The following is a 16912-nucleotide window of genomic DNA, read 5'->3' on the forward strand; positions in this document are numbered from 1 at the left end:
TAAGCAATATTAGAGATGTTATATAAATATATGCTACATATAGTAACACATATGTAACTACTAACATCAGATAATGTCTAAAAATGACCACTATAGTTGTGCCACTAATGGATTAAAATGAACTGAGAAACTCTTTGGCTGAATGTGGTTCCTTCTTCACGTAACTGTGAGGATACCAGTTGGATATATGGACAACCATTCAGCTCCCGGAAAGGAGACATCTGTATGGTCCAACATGCCGAGACCTTTCTTGACCTCCCAAAGGTGAATGGCAGAGATGGCAGCCACACTGGCTCTCAGTCATTGGGCCATTCCAAAACTGGATTACCTTCCCATGTACACTCCCCTCTCCTGCCATCTCATGTCTGAGTAAAATGCCATCAACTACAAATTACCAGTGGATAGGCTCTCACCATGGAATCAGAGATTTGCATAGGTAATGAGGGAAGGCCTCTTGGAGGGGGGTTATTTGAAAAGAAGTATAGATTATACACAGAGTGGGATCAGATGTATTATATTTCTGCAGACAAAATCATTAAGCACAAACACAGCAGGATTTGTTTAATAATAAAGTGGTTTGTTGGGGTTTAGGATTTTATTATTTCTTTTTAGAAAAATGAGAAAATTTACAAGATGCAAAGGTCTTACACAATACATTATCACCAATGTTTGCTCTCTTTACACCTTAACCGGTGCCCTGGCTTAGCCAGTGCTGGGAAGAACATGGACAGTGTGAATGCAGTGGAGACCCATCACGGACACATGTAAAAGGAGGACTCTATGACAAATGATGTGGGGCCAGCCTGTTTCAAAAGCAAGCCAAGAAATCACAGGAACCAGCAAAGTCTTTGCATGGGGGGAGCATGGGGATATGTCCTGCTGCCATGTGCATGGGGTGCACGCCCCCATACTGCCAGCTCCCACTTTCACTAAGACCATAGCAACAACAGAAAATGGTATCGTTCCTTTGGTGGTGGTGTTTTGTTTTGTTCTGCTTTGTTTCTGCAGGGCTACTCAGGGTCCCAATTTCTTATTTCTGTCTTCCTTTTCATGATTCAGTTCCAAATTCTTAAAGCAGAGAAGGTACACAGCATCTTTCATGAATTTTCCAGGATCCAGTTCCACCCAATGATAATGCACTAAAAGAACAAAGATAAAACACATTACAGGAGAAAGTCCCAAAATACACCTTCAAATCCTATTTAAAAATATATATATAACCAAGCTTAAACAAACAGCTGAAGACACCCTTTCAGTTCGTACAATGACAACAGCATGACAGTGTTTCACTTTATGATGAACAATCTGCCATGTTGTCATGTATAAATCCAAACAACTTCTCACCAAAGTCTCCAATTTATTAGAACCTCGTCCTTAGAGCTCAAAGAGATTCTAGATATCTGGGAATTAACTCACTTCTTAATGGCCTTTGGATCAAAGAGAAATGAGAAAATATTTTAAACTGAATGTAAATGAAAAGGCAACAACATATCATCATCCGTGATATGCACCTAAGGCAGTATGTAGAGGGAAATTCATAACACCAGAGTTTGTATTAGAAAAGAAAAAAGCTATCACATCAATAATCTGAGCTTCCACATTAAGAAACTAAAGAATAAAAGAAGAATAAAACCCAAAGCAAGCAGAAGAAGAAAAATGAAGACTAGAACAGAAACTAATGAAATTTCAAACAAAAACAAAAAATAAATGGAAAGAAAAAGTAAATAATTGGAAAGATCAATAAACTTGATAAACCTCTTGCCAGACCTACCAGGAAAAAAGAAGACATAAGTTATGAATATCAGGAATCAAAGAGGCAACATCAGTACATTTTATTATAGACATTAAAACGATAAAAAAGGATATGTCACAAACAACTTTATTCCCACAAATCAGATAACACAGATGAAATAGACAAAGTCCTTGAAAAAAGACACAAAAGTCTCATTTCCAAATCCTTTCAGTCATGAGGGAGGCAGAGGGGAACCTAAATAAAGCATAGGAACAGGGAATAAACTAAACACTTGCTTTTGAGTTATTTTTAATATTGCTCAAAGGATGGTAGGTTCTTCAGTATAAAATATCCCAGTGTCTCAAGTTTCCCTCAATAATTCTGAGGCTACAAGAAACACCAGCGAGTCTTGCCAAGATTTGTGAGGCAGGCGATTGACATCCAAGAAACAACAGTTTCTATTCCCTCAGTCTAAATTCTAATTGGGTGAACTTCAGTACAAGCAAAAGTTTCTGGTAATAGTAGGTTACATAGTGATACCACACATCTGTGAATATGCTTCTGGACACACCCAGCACAGGTTGCATTCTTTAAAAAGGGCCGTTTTATGGGCAGATACCTCCACAGAATTAAGATTCTTCCATTCCTGCGCCCAGGTTGTTAGGGAGGCCCATGGACTCACACTAGAAAGGCTAACTTAACTGCAGCTACGTTCTTCAGTCGTATATGGACCCACGCAAAAGACTGAAATTTTCCCCGAGGCCTACCCTCATGCTCTAAAACCCACACTACTTCCTAAGAGACATCTCAAAGGCCACAAAGGGATAGGGATTACACAACAATTTCTGGGAACCATGGGGACCATATTACATCCATTTTTAAGTCAGGGAAAGAAATCCGTATGCTGCTGTATTTTAATCAAGATGTTAACCCAAATCTAGGCACCTGAGGTATATTAATGCCTCTTTCCTCATCTGCAACACTAATAATTAAAATCCTGAAATTGGATCTCACACTGACCTTTGGGGAACTTCATTTTCTTGGTACAGATTAAAACCTTTGTTTCTAAACTTTTAAAATGAGCTTAGGAATCCTGCTTTAGTATATTATTCTTCTACATTTACTTCAAATAAATATTCTACATGCTTCAAAGCTTTGAGATAATAAATTTACACTTCCAATGTTTGATGTGCAGATGGAAATGATAAAGTTTGCTGAAGAAGAATAAATGACCTGGAAAATGTTCACAATATTCTATTAGATGATAAAAGCAGTGACATTATATGACATTATATATAGTCTGTCTTTATGTAAAATTAGAGAAAGAGATATAGAATTATCTGATTAGAGAAAATGTTATAAAAGCATTATGTTAATAATGATTATCTTCAATGAAATGGCAGGTGACTTTTAATTTCTTTGAGCATTCTGGCATTTTAAAAAATTTTCTGTGATGAACGAGCATTAATTCTGCAATACAAAATGGCTTTCAAAAGAAATTTTATGAGAAAGACAATTCAGAAATTCCAATTCCCTACCAGAGAATCACAGAACTAGAAGGGATCCTGAGAGGTTTCATCCCAGGGGTTCTCAAATTCTACAGTAAACCACTCAGGCCTAGGGACTTCATAAAGCACCTAATCTGAAGGGTTTAAACTAAGAACTCCTTCAGAATGAACTGTTCTAATACTGGGATACCCAAGAGGCACACCTCATCCCAGTATCAATAGTGACAACACAAGTGATGAGCTCCGAAGCTGCATGCAAGAGCCTTCTGGCCAACAACAGACACTGTTCCACCCAAAAGCCACTGCCTCACCACATGGGTTGGTCAAACAGACACTGCTTTTTATTGTCAATCTCGCCTTTAACAAATGTTCCTTCTCATTTTCTTAGACATAACCATGGAAGAACCTAGGGGCCAGGACGCTGGCTGTCAGGTGGGTATGGCTGGAGAACATAGCCGTTGCATGGCCTGAAGCATGAAAGGCGAGGCGGGGAGGGAGCTATCTGTGAGGTCCACCTGCCACATCACAAGCACTAAGCAGAAATCATGTGCAAGGGAACAAACACATGATTCTGCACAAAAGAGTGGAAATTTAGAAATCCTGGAGGAAGGGTAATGTGCCTCCCTGTGAGAGCCTTGAGAGGATGGCATCTGCTCACATAGTATAGTTTCTGATGTCCCTGTGAGTCAGGTGAGCTGTCTGAGGGCAGACATGACCTACAGGCTGGAGGCACCTAACAGAGAGCAGTACATGCCTGAGATAATGTAGCACCACAATTTCAGAGCCTTATAGAACTTTCTGGAGTGGTTCTCTTTTATTGCCTGCAAACATCAGAGGCAGTAGGGAATAGTCCAGCACCAGAAGAAAGGAATTCTTCAACAGCCTGTTTGAGTCTCTCAAAGATGCTGATTTCCAGCTGATCTGCTCCTGGCTTCAGGCCATTCAAGCAACCACAAAATGTAAGTGCTTGAGTTAAGATACACAGACCACAGACCTGCTCTCCAAACCACTGTCAAAAGAACCCAGCTTTTATGTATTTATTTCAGGCTACAGCTAGGTATCTAATCTGATTCCACTTACCTAGAAAAGAAAGGCTGTCCTATGAGAAAACAAGAGTCTCTGAGAAGTCCACGTTATCAGAGAAGGATTCAATCTGACTTAGCATTTACAGAAATTCCAGTGAGCCCTCCACTGAATTGTCAAGTGAAGAATCTCTGCCTTTACGTGAGGGCAAATGAGCCTGAATTGGTGATGAGAACATGAGGACAGTGACTCAATTTCCTGATTAAGACAGAAAATCTTAGACACCTGGGTGGCCCAGTCGGTTAAGCTTCCGAATCTTGATTTCTGCTCAGGTCTCAATCTCAGGGTTGTGAGTTTGACCCCTATATTGGGCTCCATGCTGGGTGTGGAGCCTATGTAAAAAGAGAAGACAAGAGGAGAAAAGAGAGAAAGGATGGGAGGGAGGGAAGAAGAAAAAAAAAAGGAAGGGAGTGAGGGAGGAAGAATGGAAGGAAGGAAGGAGGGGAAGAAGGGAGGGAGGGAGGGAGGAAGGCAATGAGACAGGAAAGCTTGGTATGGCACACGAAAAGAAGAAACTGACAGCAATTAGTTTTTATTTTTGGCCTAACTTCCACCTATCTATTGCTCATGTATATTTGTACGTATTTAATCAAGCCAGTCTTACAGAACTGACAGTGGTTCAGAACATTCACTTGTCCAACTGAACTTCCTGCAGAGATGGGCTTGTTCTATGTCAGCACCATCCAATATGGCAACCACTAGCCAAATGTAGCTATGGGACTATGGAAATGAATTTTAAACTTTGTTTAATTTTAATTAATTTATACTCAAATATCCACACACAGGTAGCACCTACTGTATTAAATAGCATACTTCTAGGTTATCTGAAAGCAGGGTGCCTATATGGCACAGTTTTATACATGTATTATATATGTATTATACAAGTATTGAGCTAGGTTAGCTCAATACTTCTGCAATAGACAGAATTAATAATTACGGCCAGGTTTTTGCCAATTCTCTAACAAATGAAACTGAGGTGGAAGCCTAGACCCGTAGAAAATCCAACCCTACTGCTGGCAAAGTAACATAATGTGCCGACTATGTATCAGTGAGGAAGCAGTTCAGTCTCTTGTATAATAACAAACCTCAGAACAACATTAAGGTTTGGGAACAGTAACCTCCTCCAGGTTAGAAGACAGAGAATGGAGCAGAAGATAATTTCTGAAGAAATACTGCTTAAAATTTCCCAAATGTATTGAAAGACAAACATTTACAGGTTCAAGAGGCTCAGAAGACCCAAAGCAGTCATCAGAGTGAAACTCAAGATGTGATACAGATGTTGGAATTATCAGACAAGGGAAAATAGCTGTGATTAATACGTGAAGGATGCTAACGTGTAAAGCAGACAATATGTAAGAACAGATGGGTAATGCAGCAGAGATACAGAAACTCCAAAAAGAATCAAAAGAAAATGCTAGAAATAAAAAACACCATAATAGACAGAAAGAATGCCTCTGATGGGCTCATCAGTGGACTGGACACAGCCAAATATTCAGTGGGCTTAAAAAGTGGTTAATAAACAAACTTCCAAACCGAAATGCAAAGAGACAACAGAATGGGGAGAAAAGGGATGTGGGGCAATTGCAAAAGGCATAACATACACATAATTGGAATACCAAGAGAAAGAAAGAGAACAGAGAAGTATTTGAGATAATAATGGCTAAGAATGATCCAAACTGTAAACAAAGAAAGGGAAAATCTTCAAAGAAGCTGAAGGGGATGGGAGGACAGGAGGAAGGAGTAAGGGACAGCTGTGAACCCACCTTACCCATGGAGGAACAAGGATGAAAAGTGCAAAGGGCTTCTCAGAAGGAATAATGCAAGCAAGAAGAGAGTGCAATATTTAATCCATTGAAAGAAAAAAAACACCAATCTAAAATTCTGTACCACTGAAATTACCCTCCAAAAGTGAAGCAAATAGACTTTCTTAGATTCACATTGTAAGAAATGTTAAAAGAGGTTTTTCAGGCAGAAGAAACATGATATGGGTCAGAAACTTGGATTTGCAGGGTGCCTATATGGCTCAGTTGGTTAAGCGTCCAACTCTTGATCTCAGCTCAGGTCTTGTTCTCAGGGTCATGAGTTCAAGTCCCATGTTGGGTTCTGTGCTCAGCATGGAGTCAGCTTGAGGATTCTCTCTCCCTCTCATCTACAACATCTCATTACAACATCTAGGGCGATCACTAAAAAATCTTTTAAGTTTAAAAAAATGAAAACAGCACCTCAGAGGTACAGTTCTATACATGAAGCACCAGCACCTGAACTGGGAATGAATGTTGACATAGGGAAGCAAAATGAAAGCCGTGGAAATGAAAGAGATTCTACTTTCTATAAGTGGGGGAGAAAACAGTGAAAACACAACTATTCTTGAATACACACAAACTTCTCTAGCTCATTAGGAAGAAATGGGCTCAGCCAGATACATCTTTTATTCAGACAAAGGTCAATTTGAAAAAGCAAACAGATGGCAGCTTCCAATACACTTTCCTTGCTTTGTTTCAAGTGTGTTGACATTTGAGGACAGATATGTGGGGTGCTGCTCAAGAGTGGGCTCCTCTCACACCCTAATGATGGCAGCAAAGTAAATACTCAAATGAGGCAATACTTGACCTTGCACTCAAAGGCAGAGAGCATGTGGTCCTCGTGAAAGGCTGCCATGTGCCTTGGCTGTGGCCAGAAAGTGGGGAAGAGGGAGTTGCTGCCTCAGAGGAAACCTTGAACCCTCCACACAAGGTGAATGAGCCTGAAGAAATGAGACAGAGGACAAAAACAGAAGTGCATTTTAGCACTTCCCTGTCCATCTGATAAAATAAGAAACATCTGCAATGTGACAGAGAAATGTCAGCACCCTGGGAGTGTCCTCTAAAGGCTTCTGACTCACTTTCAAAGAAAACTGTGCCCGAGCTCATGCAGTCTCTCACTCCATTTTCTTTTGCCTTTTCTTTCTCTCTCATGCCTTGGAAACTCAAAGCTACTCCCTTAGGTCCTATGAGGCTCCCCAGGGCTCCTTCTGTTTGTAAAGAAAAGCAAATGAAAACTGCAGCTCCCCTCACTGAGGCAGGGATGGGGCTGCTGTTTTTCTGTGCAGCACAGTCAGTGCCAAGGTCACCTTCTGTCACTAATTCAGCTCTTAGAGATATCTGAATATTTGGTGATGTTTTCATGGGTCTACTGGGATGACAAATTTCAGCAGATGGGACAACAAAAGCCCATGGGCAACAAAAAACCCAAATATGTAATTGGAGGAGCAGCTGTCATTTACTGCTGGCCTCCTTTATGGTCTTCAAACCTGAGCACATGTCTATCATCCCAGAGGTGGGGGTAGCTCCTCCCTGGCCCTTGGCTGGCTGCAGCAGTGGGGTCTCCAAGGACCCCTCACGTCTGTCCTTGTCTGGATGTCAGCACCAGCCACCAGGCTTCCACTTCTAACCTCTGGTTAGAAGTCCAAGTGGACACCCACCTTAAACTGCCAATAGGTAAATGGTTTACCTCCTGCACTCAGTCAAAAAGCCAGACAGTGCTCCATAAACATGCGAAGAAAATGTGGCTTCTGCATTTTCACGGGCCCGTCCAAACGTCCTCACGAGCCTCCATCCCGCTGAGTAGCAGCAGCATAATCCAGAATCCACAGTAATTCTGCTCACCTGGGTGTTAGAACAGCTGAGTCCTCAAATGGTCCCTGTGCCTGGGTGCTTGGCGTGGTTCTGCACCCGGTGCTGAGTCCCAGGGACACCACTGAGCCACCACTTGATAGTCAGGGGCAACAGCCCCCACCCCTGCCTGACTTGACCTCATTTCCATTCCTGCCCTCGCTAGCACTACAGACCCCTCACATCCCACCCAGGGAGCCACATGGAGATGGTGGTTGAAACCCACAGGGTTGCAGAGCAGCAGTGCTGCGGAGAGCTGAGGTCCCAACCCTCCTGGCTCTCTCAGCTTCTGGGGCAGGCTCACTCCTTCCACCAGGACCCATGGTCAGCTCAGCAGACCCCCACACCCTCTCTTCAACATGCCTCATGGGGCAGGTGAGACCCTCTACTGACTCCTGCTGTATCTTGTTGCCTTACCACGGCTTGCTGCCACTTCCACTCAGCTGCAATAGTCTCGCAGAGACCTACAGCCATCCCTCACAACAGTCTCCAACCAGGACTCTCACCGGGGACCAAAGCACAGGCCCCCAGGCGTCCAGCTTCCCTGACAACCCAACCATTAGCCCAAGGACTCTAGCCTAGAGCCAGAAGACCAGGTGTGGCCCTGGGCTTCTCCATCCGTCCCTCTCCTAACCTGAAGCTTTCTTTCACCTTCCCTCCTGCCAGACAGGGTCTCCCCAATACGTCATTCCTGCTCATCCACCTTCTCTCCCACCTCCTCCCCAGGGCCATAATGATAACAGGGCTGCAGTTCCCTTGAGTTTGCTTCCCCCACCTTGGTGTCCTTTCTATGGCTAGTTTTTGACTCTTGAATAACGTGGAGGTTAGGGACACCAAACCCTACACAGCTGAAAATCCATAGAACTTTTGACCCCCCCAAAGATGTAACTACTAATCGTAGTCAGTAAGGCTGACTTAAACAACACATTTTCTGTACGTCATACGTAATATGCACTGTGTTCTCACAGTCAAGTAAACGAGAGAAAAAACGTTATTAAGAAAATCATGAGGAGGGGCGCCTGGGTGGCTCAGTGGGTTAAGGCCTCTGCCTTCGGCTTAGGTCATGATCCCAGAGTCCTGGGATCGAGCCCCGAGCTGGGCTCTCTGCTCAGCAGGGAGCCTGCTTCCTCCTCTCTCTCTGCCTGCTACTCTGCCTACTTGTGATCTTTGTCTCTCAAATAAATAAATAAATTCTTTAAAAAAAAAAAGGAAAGAAAATCATGAGGAGAAAATACATCCCCAGTCCTGTCCTGTATCTACTAGCACCAGAAGCTTTCATCTGTTTGCAAGATGAATTGTCAGTACCTATGTCAACGTCCTACAGAACACAAAACACTGTATGCGTTATCCATATTACTAACCCCAGACACCAAAAATGAAAAGATGGTGTGAAAAAGAAATTCATATTTATTTACAAGTGTAATGCTAAGTGCGTTGATAACAAAGAGGCAGCAATAGGATTGCTTTACAGTAGCCTAGCCTATGGGCTAATGAATGAATTATTATACAATTTTTCTGGCATACGGTTTCGCAGTTGTATTCATAATACAGTAAACATTGTTAACGTTGTTTTAAGAACCACGTACCTCTGATGATAGGCCAGTATGCACTTTGTCCAGTTCTAAGACAGACAGGCGCACTGTATGGTAATTCTTTGAAAGCAAGGTTATAAAACAGTAAGAGGAAAAACGTGTCATCAATTTCACATTAATATCACTCACCTTCCACCTGTCTAAGGATAGGCTCTCCGCTTCCATATGCATCTTGCACACAATGAATATGTGGGCAATGATGACTATGATACAAAACGTCTCACGCAGTCCTGGCTGTACGACTGCTAGGTTTTCACATGAGAATCACACATACACAACCCATGAGTTTACTAACTGTACAGCAGGATGATTATTTACTATTCAGTAAGTAGAAGTGCATCATCAGTAAGGTCTCCATCCTCGCCGTCCCCATGATGAGCAGGCAGTGGGGGAAGAGGAGAGGCTGGTCTTGCCGTCCTGGCGCGGCAGAAGAGAGGAGCGGGAGGTGGAAAGGGAGGCAGGAGAGGCAGGCATACTCTGTGTAACTTTATGGAAACACAAAATCTCATCATTTCTGACATTTTTGCTTTCTCTTTTCTCCAAAAATGCTTCTCTGTGGCACCAATCCTTCCTCTCTACCTTTGCTTCAGTTTTAGCATCTATATCATAAAAGAAGGCGAAAGCAGTCAGGAATGCCTGGAACCCTTCTGCCAGACAACAGTTTGTTTTCTGCCATTGCTGCTTCTGGGTCTTCCTCCCCATCGCCTGACACTGGTTTGGAAGCACTCATCTTCTTCAAGTTGTCTTCTGCTAATTTCTCTGTGGTGCCCATTAGCTCTCAAATTTCTCCAAGATCCGTATCATGAAACCCTTCACCCCTCAACTCACCTTTTCTTTTTTTTAAACCATATCCACAATCTCTTTCATGATTTCCGTGACTGACTCTGCTGTACATGCTGTGAAGTCATGTACAACATCTGGAAAGAGTTTTCTCCAGCAGCGATTTATTGTTTCAGGCTTGATGGCTTTCACAGCATTTCCTATAGTAACAGTGGCATCTCCAATGGAGTAATCCTTGCAGAACTTCTTGATGTTCTGTCGGGGTTCTCTTCCAGATCACGGACTATGCCTTCCGTATGGTCCCGTGTGTGATGAGCCTTCAGGGTCCTCACGATCCCCTGATCTAGAGCCTGAATTAGAGACCATGTGTTTGGAGACCACAGACCACTTTGACACCTTCAGTGTTGAACTCATGGGGTTCTGCAGCCAGGGCACTGCCCACTATCAAAAGAACTTTAAAAGGCAGTCCCTCCTGGCAAAGTACTCCCTAACTTCAGGAACAAAGCATCAATGGAACCAATCCAGCAAAAGGGTTTTCTCATTGTCCAGCCTTCTTGTTATGCAACCAAAAAGAAAGCAGCTGATGTTTATGTTTTCCCTTCAAGTCTGGGAGGGGGGGATGGTTAGCAGCTTTATAAATAAGGGCAGTCCTGATCATAAACCTAACTGCATTTGCACAGAACAGCAGTTAGCCTCTCCCTTCCTGCTTAAATCCTGATACTTTTTTCTCTTCCTTACTAATAAATGTCCTCTGGGGCATTTTCTTCCAGAATAGGGCACTTTGCATTAAAAACCTGTCCAGACAGATATCCTTTCTCCTCGGTGATCTTCCCAATGGTGTCTGGGAACTCATCTGCTGCCTCTTGGTCAGAAAAAGCTGCTTGATATTTGTAAGCCAAACCTCTTTCTAAAATTATCAAACCATCCTTTGCTGGCATTCAGTCCTCCAGTTTTAGATCCTTCACCTTCCTTTTGCTTTAGGTCATCACATAATGATTTCACCTTTTCTTTTCTCAAATCATCTTTGAGTCTATAGGTACGCCTTTCTTATAGCAATCAAGAAGTGCAAGGTTTCCGGGCCTACAGGCATAGCTGCAGCAATGGCTTCATGAAATTCCTTTTCTTCTTCTTCTTCTTTTTTTTTTTTTTAAACAACATTCCTTATGCTGGATTCATTTATCCTGAAATGGTGGGCACTGCAGCTTCAGACCATAGTGGTACACATCAAGCAATTTCAGTTTTTCTTGCGGCGTCATGACTTTTCTCTGGTTCTTGGAAGCACTTCCAGCAGCACTAGTGGCCCCTGGGATGGGTCCCACAGTGTTATTCAAGGGTGAGGATATTGCACTAAACATGATGAAAAATATGCAAGAACTGTGAGATCACTTTTTACCACGATCCATAATTTACTGTAGAGACAAACTGCTCACGCGGAGATGATGAACATCACACAGATGAACATCTGAAGCAGATACTCACAATGCCTGAGCTCACCACAGCAACAGGAGGTGCTCAGGAAATTATTATGGTAGTATATGGCATGTGCTGTAGTTAATTTTATGCAGTTACCATTTAATACTGCATCTTCACGTTTGTTTACATGTCTCTCCGCTGTACATAGTGCCACATATGGTCTGTTAAGTATTTCTATGTATAAGTTTTGATAAATTTTAACTTTTTATAATAGGTTTATGTGTATTTTATGGTAGTGACATTCATGCATTCACAACATGCCTAACTTTTAATTTTTTTTTTTAAATTTCTAGGCTACAGGGTTTATCTGTGGACTTTTTCATATTGTTGCAAATCTCCAAAAAATCTTCCAACATATATATACTGAAAGAAATCCATAAGGGGATCCACAGAGTTCAAACCCATGCTGTTCAAGGGTCAACTGTAGCATGATTTACCCCAAGTTCTATACTACCCAATTTGCAATAACTTGAGAATTAAATACGATTATAGGTTTTAAACTTTTCCACTGATTTTAGAAAAGCAAAAAATAAATACCTACAAGTGTATGAGAAATTTCGCCTTTTAAACTTTGGGAGATGTTGGAAAGCAATGCGCACTTTCACCTCTTCCCCATCTTACTGTGTGCTGTCTCCTATTGTGAAGCATGTCCTCCAGGATGTTCTGAGACACAAAGTCACTGTCTCTTACTCTGTGCATGGGCTTTCTGGTGGTCCTCTTGCACACAGAAATGGCAAAACCACTCCCAAGCTGCCCACTGGCCACAGGATACTAATGCCTAGGATACCTTTCTACTGGAATTATTCTCATCTAACTAACTAAAACTAATCTACTGGGATTATTCTGAGGCCAAAATCTAACACAAATAGAGACTTATGTTTTGCACTGATATAAAGAGTAGAATTCAGTACCCCCCAATAAATAAAACAAAGATTCAAAGTATTGTACAGAAACAATTACATCAAAAATTAAAACATCAAATTTTAAAAATACAAAAATTATTCATTTTAATTATACAATAATACCATTATACAATAATTCAAATAATTTTAATAATATAAAAATACAAAATTAGCAGGTAGATAATATAATCAAGAAAGAAATCAACTAGGTGACATAAAAATTTTTTAAAGCCATTTTGAAAATACAAGGTCCAAGACACATTAGAATTTGTGTGTTTTTGTGTGTTTACATTGTGAAGCTGGGTTTGGTTACTGGCAGATGAATATTCCTTATCTATTCATTGAGTTCAGCATGAGAGTCTGAAAATTCAATTTTTTAAAAATTTATTGAAAAGTCCCAACACTCACTGGGGAAGAGGTTATTTTTTATATAATCTTGAGGGCGCCTGGGTGGCTCAGTGGGTTAAGCCGCTGCCTTCGGCTCAGGTCATGATCTCGGGGTCCTGGGATCGAGTCCCGCGTCGGGCTCTCTGCTCAGCAGGGAGCCTGCTTCCCTTCCTCTCTCTCTCTGCCTGCCTGACTACTTGTGATCTCTCTCTGTCAAATAAAAAAAAAAAAAAAAAAAAACTGAAGGGAAAACACATGGTGCTGTGTCAGAGTAGGGCCAAGAGAGCAAAACACTGTGCAGGCTGGCCAGCTGCCCTCCGTCCAAGGAGAAGAAATAGAAAATATCAGGTCTGGATTTTGCTTCTGAACCAAGGAATCACCCACTATAATGACTGTCATTCCCTGGCCATCAGATTGGCCAGTCCCTCATCCTTGGTTCAGGTGGCAGGAGTGGATATGGTGTGTTCTCTCCAGCACGATCCCCAGGAGGCAGGGGAGGCTTAAGCAGAAGTGCCAGAGACACATTGCAGGGGGGGGGGGGGGGGATGGACCTGCCCTCCCACCCCATCCTGCTAGGACAGTCAGCCAGCACTATGCCTTTACCTGCGTGCCTTTCACAACAGCACTGGTGATGGGAAGGAGTTTGACTCTTTTAGTTATTGAAGAAAAACCAAGGAAGCAAAAATGACACAACTTACTGTCACACAGAAATTGGCCAGAGGGAAATGAGAACTCAGTGAGTTTCTGAGATGTTGCTGGACCTGCAGAGCAAGCGTACTTGTAAAAGGAACTTCAAGAGCTACCCTGTGCTCCACCCTTCAGACTGCGGCTTTCTGTCCAGCCCATAAGTCAGAGTGCCAGCAGGATTTGTGACGACAAAACTGACCACTGATATGAGCAAATCGCCACAAAGTTCTGAAGGGATGGCAATGGAAGTTTTATGTGATATAAAGGCCACAAATTACACATGTAAATGTTATTGTGTATTCATGAATATTTAACATTATTCAGACACCACACAGCACTTTTCGGAAGGTTCTCCCTAACTGACACCAACTGTTTCAGTTCATGAATAAAAACCCATGTCTTGAGGTCCAGACCAAGAAAAGGGGGTGGGGGGAGGTTCCCTCTGATTCCTGCTTCACTTTCATGTGAGTGTGAGAAAAATCAGCCAAGACCAGTGACCACAGTTCTGTCACCACCACCCTCCCCGCCATAGAAACAGGGAAGGAAACAGAGTGATTAGGAGAAAAGTCAAGTGGACATTACAGGATTGATTATCCAGTGCCTCCCACCCCTTAAAACTACCAGTGAGGGGGCGCCTGGGTGGCTCAGTGGGTTAAGCCTCTGCCTTCGGCTCAGCTCATGATCTCAGGGTCCTGGGATCAAACCCACATTGGGCTCTCTGCTCACCAGGGAGCCTGCTTCCCCCTCTCTCTCTCTGCCAGCTGCTCTGCCTACTTGTGATCTTTCTCTCTCTCTCTGTCCAATAAATAAATAAAATCTTAAAAAAAAAAAAAACTACCAGTGAGTCCATGACACAGCCTTTCTGAGCTTTCTGTCCTGTGCCTTTGGTCTGTCTGTGTTTGTAAACTAGTCTGTGTTAGTGCACCCAACTATCACTGCGGACTCTGTAATAGAGCTCAGTGTCTGGTAGCGCACATCCCAAAGGTGGATGGACTTCCCTTTCGGAGGGAAAGAGAAGGCAGAAGACCATCTTATGAATATTCTCCTCTCTCGCTGCTCAACACCTCCAGGACATATCTGTATGTTGACTTGGTTTGAACCAAAGACAATATATAAGCTGAAGGCTCCAAAATGTATGGCCAGACCTCACTCCTCTCTTGATTTCTGCTACTCCCTCCTAACTGGCCTATTGGTTCCAGCCTCACTCCCCTCAGCTGCTAGCATGATATCCTTAAACTCTGGACCTGATTATGTCACCTGTACCTTTGAACTGTTTCAGAAGTTTCCCACCATCCCAGAATGAAATCCAAATTGGCCAGTTGCACACCAGGCCCTATGAACCAGGACCCTCCTCCTCCTCTAATTTTACGGAAGCTCCCTAGACAATCCAACCCAACCCAAACGGTAGCCAGTATTTCAGCCACTCTTTCCCACCTCTGTTCCAAAACTCTCTGTTCTTTTCCCACACCCAACAATGTTTGCATCTGCTCTTCTCCTGGCTTAGGCAGCTCCCACCCTTGCCCCTCATCTGCCCACTTCCATATGTCTTCTGAGGTCTGGTTCTGGGGTCCTCCCCTCTGTGAAACCTCCCCAACTTCCCTCTCTACCCCCTCACATTCCCTCCACAACAAGACACATTGCTGATTATTTCTATGCTTCTCCCTGAACTTGCGAACTCTCCCAAGTAAAGCGCTCTTCATAATGTGCTTGCTGGAGGAATGAGCTTGAGCAAAGGCCTTCAGATGGCTGGATCAAGTTTTAGACACCTCTGACCTTCAGGCAGGGAGGTGGACTTAAGAGACATTACTGGATGTGGAAGGGAAGCAAATGAAGCCCAGCTTTAGCAAAGGGAAACTGGGAGTACAGTCGGTGCCAGGCAGGATGAACTGAAGGATGAAGAACATGAGGGGGGCAGCTCTGAGAGAGCAGGCTGCAGGCGACCGTGGTCCCCAATGGAGCTGCTGAGAGCAGGAGTGGAGAGGAGGGAGCAGTGGTGAGGAAGGGCTCAGGTGAGGCTCCCAGCCTACATCGCACATCTGCGAACATGGTGGAAATGCTCACAGGAGCAGCAGTTATTGGCCAACACAGGCAAGTGAGGAAGGAGAAGACCCCAGGCCCAAGGGTTCCCTGACCGCACCTCCACTTTTCCAGGAAGGTATGGGTGAATGCCCATAAAACGAATTCTGCCTCAAAAGCCATTCTGTTCTCCATTTGTTACCATTTTCCCAAAATGTGAGAAGACATATGCAGGGAGGGGCGGCTCCTACCTGAGTTCCATCCCTAAGTCTATGGCTCCCGCTCAGAAGACACGTCGCCCTCCGCCCCACTGCTGGCACTGCGGTCTTCTTTTCGGGGGGCATTTCTCTCTTTGCTTGATTCAGAAGGCCCCTTGGCTCTGGTCTTTTCTTTCCTCTGCTGCTGTTTTTCAAGCTTTGACAGCTGATTATAAAAGTAAAAAGACTTGTTTTACAAACATAAACATGTACTCTCTATCCAAAACACACCGATTACTTCACACGCAGCAACCACTAAACATGCTTTGCTGATAAACCAGTTGTACCACAGGGTTTCAGATGTGCCAAATGGTCTGCAAAATGTCCGTCGGTCGGGCACCTAAATTGTTAACACAGATTAGTCACACACGAGATCTCTCTGGACTTTTCTCCACCCGTAACTCATCTTGCCATGTGCTCTTTGAAAATGGTCAACCAGGGGCACCTGGGTGGCTCAGTGAGTTAAGCTGCTGCCTTCGGCTCAGGTCATGATCTCAGAGTCCTGGGATCGAGCCCCGCATTGGGCTCTCTGCTCAGCAGGGAGCCTGCTTCCTCCTCTCTCTCTGCCTGCCTCTCTGCCTGCTTGTGATCTCTCTGTCAAATAAATAAATAAAATCTTTAAAAAAAAAAAAAAAAAGAAAATGGTCAACCAACAGGCTTCACTGACAGGCTGAGAAGAGCCCTATAAGTGCAAAAGCTTTTATTCTGTTATTTTTTTCCTCTGATGTCTCTATAGCTTTTTTTTTTTTTTTTTAATTATTTATTTGACAGAGAGAGATCACAAGTAGACGGAGAGGCAGGCAGAGAGAGAGAGGGAAGCAGGCTCCCTGCTGAGCAGAGAGCCC

General features: G+C 43.3%; 1 protein-coding gene across 6 annotated transcripts in view; it reads right to left on the reverse strand.

Annotated features, from left to right (window-relative positions):
• Positions 1-546: 546 nt before the first annotated feature.
• Positions 547-16912, reverse strand: part of DTD1 (D-aminoacyl-tRNA deacylase 1) — a 205911-nt gene continuing 189545 nt past the window's right edge. For 3 of the 6 annotated variants that reach the window (XR_007130142.1, XR_007130141.1, XR_007130140.1), the window contains one exon: positions 16065-16233. Coding sequence is in view for 3 of the 6 variants with exons in the window: in XM_047745860.1 (XP_047601816.1) it covers positions 16081-16233 (153 nt within the window). In the remaining 3 variants the exon portion in view is untranslated. Of the gene's footprint in view, positions 1140-16061; positions 16234-16912 lie in introns of those variants that run through there. The other 3 variants (XM_047745860.1, XM_047745861.1, XM_047745863.1) reach the window with 2 other exon arrangements.

Source organism: Lutra lutra, chromosome 9, assembly GCF_902655055.1.
Source record: "Lutra lutra chromosome 9, mLutLut1.2, whole genome shotgun sequence".
NCBI lineage: Eukaryota > Metazoa > Chordata > Mammalia > Carnivora > Mustelidae > Lutra > Lutra lutra.